This window comes from Carlito syrichta, unplaced genomic scaffold (assembly GCF_000164805.1).
Source record: "Carlito syrichta isolate Samal-C Ts95f unplaced genomic scaffold, Tarsius_syrichta-2.0.1 Scaffold117922, whole genome shotgun sequence".
In the NCBI taxonomy this organism is placed as follows: Eukaryota; Metazoa; Chordata; class Mammalia; order Primates; family Tarsiidae; genus Carlito; species Carlito syrichta.
The window spans coordinates 44,038-48,438 of record NW_007062018.1 but is presented as its reverse complement, the minus strand read 5'-3'; the positions used below and the strand labels follow the sequence as shown (position 1 = coordinate 48,438).

The window sequence follows — 4,401 nt, the reverse complement described above, 5'->3', positions numbered from 1 at the left end:
CTTCAACCCAAAAAAAAAAAAAAAAAAGAATGGAGGAGGAGGCCGGGTGCGGTGCCTCTTGCCTGTAATTCCAAAACCTTGGGTGGCTGAGGTGATAGGATTGCTTAGCCTAGGAGTCTGAGACCAGCCTGGGCAACATAGTGAGACCCTTCCCTTAAAAATACAATAAAATAAGAAAAAAGAAAGGAGGAAGGAGGCCTGGGATGCCTTTCCCTCCTACCACCAAGTTTTAACTGAGGGTCACCACTTTAGTCACAGGAGATCAGTTTTTTTCTTTTTCTTTTTTTGAGCTGGAGTCTCACTCTGTCGCCCAGGCTGGAATGCAGTGGCACGATCATGGTCACCACCACCTCGACCTGCTGAGCTCCCTCAATCCTTCAGCTTCAGCCTTTCCAGTAGCTGGAACTACAGGCACACACCGCCACGCCTAGCTAGTTTTTGTGATTTATTGTAGAGACGAGGTCTCACCAAGTTGCCCAGGCTGGTCTGGAACCCCTGGGCTCCCAAAGTGCTGAGATTACAGGCTGAACCGCTGTGCCCAGCAGGAGACCAGTTTCCTGTGCTCTCCCACCAACATCAAAATCCCAGCAGCTTTGGGCCTGTTGTAAGAGCAGTCTGCCCATTACGTAGGTGGTAAACCGAAGCCTAGGGAGAGTGCGGCACTCACCTTAAAGATGTACATGCTCTGCACCACCACGGGCTTCTGGAGGCCCAGGCTTCTGGCCAAAGCCTGGGGGAAGGGCAGAGGTCACACCACCAGCCTGCCCCCAGCACGCGGCCTGCCCTGGCCATTGCCTGTCCTCTGCTTACCTGCATCTTGGGGGCGTGTGTGATGGTCCTGAAGACAGGGTCGTGGGCGTGCAGAGCTGCAGGAGAAGAGGCAGGCTGACGGGCCAGTCCCAGGCACACGTGTCCCTCCCATACTGGCCTGGGCACCCAGACCCGGCCTTCCCTTTGACATTCTTTTTCTTTTTTTTTTTTTTTTGAGTTGGAGTCTCACTCTGTCACCCAGACTGGAGTGCAGTGGCTGCTCCCGGCCACCGCAGCCTCGACCTGCTGGGCTCCGGTGATCCTTCCGCCTCAGCCTTCCAAGTAGCTGGAATTACAGGCATGCGCTACCACGCCCAGCTGATTTTTTGATTTATTGCAGAGATGAGGTCTCGCTGCCCAGGCGGGTCTCGAACCCACGGGCTCAGGCAGTCCACTCACCTCAGCCTCCCAAAGGCGCGGGATTACAGGCTCAGCCACCGAGCCCGGCTCCCCTTGACATTCTTACCGACTTTGTGTGCATTAAACCTGCCTGTTTATAACCGAGTCCTGAGCCCCACTGCTGTCTTCACCCCACACCAAGCCCCATGCCACCCATGACTTCTTTTTTTTTTTTTGAGTTGGAGTCTCACTCGGTCGCAGCCTCGCCTCCTGGGCTCCGGAGATCCTTCCAAGTAGCCGGAATTATAGGCATGCGCTCCCACACCCGGCTGATTTTTTGATTTATTGTAGAGATGAGGTCTCGCTGCCCAGGCGGGTCTTGAACCCACGACTTCATCTTTTTTTTTGAGTCAGGGTCTCACTCTGTTGCCCAGGCTGGAGTGCAGTGGCATGATCACAGCCCACCGTAGCCTCGACCTGCTGGGCTCAGGGGATCCTCCCATCTCAGCCTCCCAAGTAGCTGGGACTACAGGCACATGCCACCAGGCCTGGCTAACTTTTTATTGTTTTGTAGAGAGGAGGTATTACTATGTTGCCCAAGCTGGTCTCGAACACCTGGCCTTAAGTAATCCTCCCACCTCAGCCTCCCAAAGTGTTGAAATTACAGACGTGAGCCACCGTCCCTGGCAGTGACCTCATTCTTGACCTTCTGGCCCTCTGAGAAGCTCACTTCAGCTCTGACTCCCCAACCCTCCCAGAGGACTAAGGTTTCAAGGGGCCTGTCCCTTGGTTATCCGAGCACTACCACTTACTCTGTGTGACCTCAGGTGGCCATTTCTCTCCTATAAGCCTCAGTTTTCTCCTCTGTCAAACAGGGAAGAGACAAACAGCCCCACCCCCGAGGGTCAGTGAGTGTGCAGTTATAACCCACGGCCTGGCATGAGATGGCTGCCCATTGTCAATATTTGCTATTATTACGAAAGGTGAGGTTCGCATGTACTTAATGCCACTGAACTCTAGATTTTAAAATGGTTATGATGGTAAATTTTGTGTTATGTGTATTTTACCACACTTGTTTACAAGGCTACCCTAATATAATTTTAAGTTTAGAAATAAGCATTGGCTGGGCACAGTGGCTCACGCCTATGTTCCCAATACTTGGGGAGGCCGAGGTGAGAGGATTACCTGAGCCCGTGGGTTCAAGACCAGCCTGAGCAACTTGGCAAGACTGCGTCTCTAAAATAAATCAAAAAATTAAGCCGGGCTCGGTGGCTCAGCCTATAATCCCGCGCTTTGGGAGGCTGAGGTGAGTGGATTGCCTGAGCCCACCGGTTTGAGACCAGCCCGGGCAACTTGGCAAGACTGCGTCTCTACAATAAATAAAAAATCAGCCGGGCATGGTAGCGCGTGCCTGTAGTTCCAGCTACTTGGAAGGCTGAGGCGGAAGGATCGCCGGAGCCCAGGAGGTCGAGGCTGCGGTGGCCGGGAGCGGCCACTGCACTCTAGTCTGGGCAACAGAGTGAGACTCCACTCAAAAAAAAATTAAAAATAAATAAATAAAAACAGGATTTCCTGACATGGCTTTGGGGTAGCCTCAAAGGAGGCTACAGGGAGCATTGGACCCAGGAGCTCCCCCATGCCTGGGGCCTGGGTCACCCTCAGGCCAGATGGTAGAGAGTGGGGGAGGCAGCATGTGCCCATCTGTGGGGGACCCTCCTCTAGCCAGTGCCCGCGGTGGCAGCGTCATCTGAGTAGTGTCGTGAGGTGGGGAAGCCCAAGACCAGAGAAGCCTGCAGTCAGAAATGCCGTTTGCCCAACCACTAACTCCCTAGGGGCCTTGATTAAGGCTCCTCAGCAGTTCAGCCCTCAATCTCCCCATTTTCTCTGCTGCACCCCAGGCCCCTTTCTCACCATGGGCGATTTTGTTGATGGACTTCTCTGGAGGGACCAGGAAATTTCCTGTGGCACAAAGAACAGGCAAAGGCAGAAAAACCAGAGTCCGGTCTCTCACAGGCAGCTGGCCTTATTGTTCCAGTCCTGGGGGGCAGCCCACCCCCACAGTCCCCCCGCACCCCTAGGTCCCCAGCTCCAAACCTTGACTGTCAAAAACACCCTTCTCAAAGAAGAATCGAATCTTGTCCCCACTGCTCAAGAAATAGTCTGTGCTGCCCTGAAGAAAGGGGACATCGGAGACACTGAGAGAGCATTCTGGGGTCTGAAACCAGGCATGGTGGCTCACGCCTGTAACCCCAACACTTTGGGAAGCCCAGGCGGGAGGGTCACTCAAGACCAGGAGTTCAAGACCAGCCTGGGTAACGTAGTGAGGCCCATCTCTAAAAAATAAAATAAAATAATTAGCTGGGCGTGGTGGTGCATACCTGCAATCTCAGGTCCTCTGGAGGCTAAGGCGAGAGGATCACCTGAGCCCAGGAGGTCAAAGCTGCATTGAGCCTTAATCATGCCACAGCACTCCAGCCTGAACAAGATCACAAGATTAAAAAAAGAGAGAGAGAGAGAGCTGGGCCTGGCACAGGGGGAAGAGGATTCAGATGCTCCTCACCCCTACAAGGCTATAGGCTCCCAAGGGGGCTTCTCAAACTCTGAGGCACAGTGGGTGAACCGGAACCCAAGGGGCCCAGAAGCCCAGCTCAAAGAGGCAAACATGGAATTTCCTGGACACCGCTTAAAATTGTGATTCGGAACACAGTTGCTAGAATCAAACAGGGCTGGTTCCCAAGTAGTTTTTTGAGCCCCTGGTTTACTTCTTGAAGCTTTGATTTCCTCATCTGTAAAAGAGGAATAATAATAGAACTGACCTCTTGGAATTACCAGAGGCGTCAGCTTGAAGTTGAATTTTTTTTTTTTAAACAGTGGGGATCTCACTGTTGTCTAGGCTGGAGTGCGGTGGCACGATCGTGGCAGCTGCAACTTCCTGGGTTCAGGCGATCCTTCAGCCTCAGCCTCCGGAGCAGTGGGGACTATAGGCATGCACCACCACACCCAGCTAGCTTTTTGACTTATTGTAGAGATGAGGTCTTGCCATATTGCCCAGGCTGGTCTTGAACCCATGAGCTCAGGCAATCTTGCCTCTGCCTCCCAAAGTGCTGGGATTACAGGTGTGAGCCACCACACTCGGCAAGACTTGCTATCTTATTTATTTATTTATTTATTTATTTATTTAAAAAGCAGGATTGGCCGGGTTCAGTGGCTCAGCCTGTAATCCCGCGCCTTTGGGAGGCTGAGGTGAGTGGA

General features: G+C 52.8%; 1 protein-coding gene across 2 annotated transcripts in view; it reads right to left on the bottom strand.

Annotated features, from left to right (window-relative positions):
• The window catches only part of PHYHD1 (phytanoyl-CoA dioxygenase domain containing 1), an 11,973-nt gene that overhangs the window by 3,769 nt on the left and 3,803 nt on the right, over window positions 1-4,401 (bottom strand). The window contains exons 3-6 of one of the 2 annotated variants that reach the window (XM_008074816.2): window positions 3,244-3,319; window positions 3,061-3,108; window positions 811-866; window positions 668-730 (exon numbers count right to left, since the gene is read on the bottom strand). In XM_008074816.2, coding sequence (XP_008073007.1) covers window positions 668-730; window positions 811-866; window positions 3,061-3,108; window positions 3,244-3,319 — 243 coding nt within the window. The remainder of the gene's footprint in view (window positions 1-667; window positions 731-810; window positions 867-3,060; window positions 3,109-3,243; window positions 3,320-4,401) is intronic. The other variant, XM_008074817.1, reaches the window with a different exon arrangement.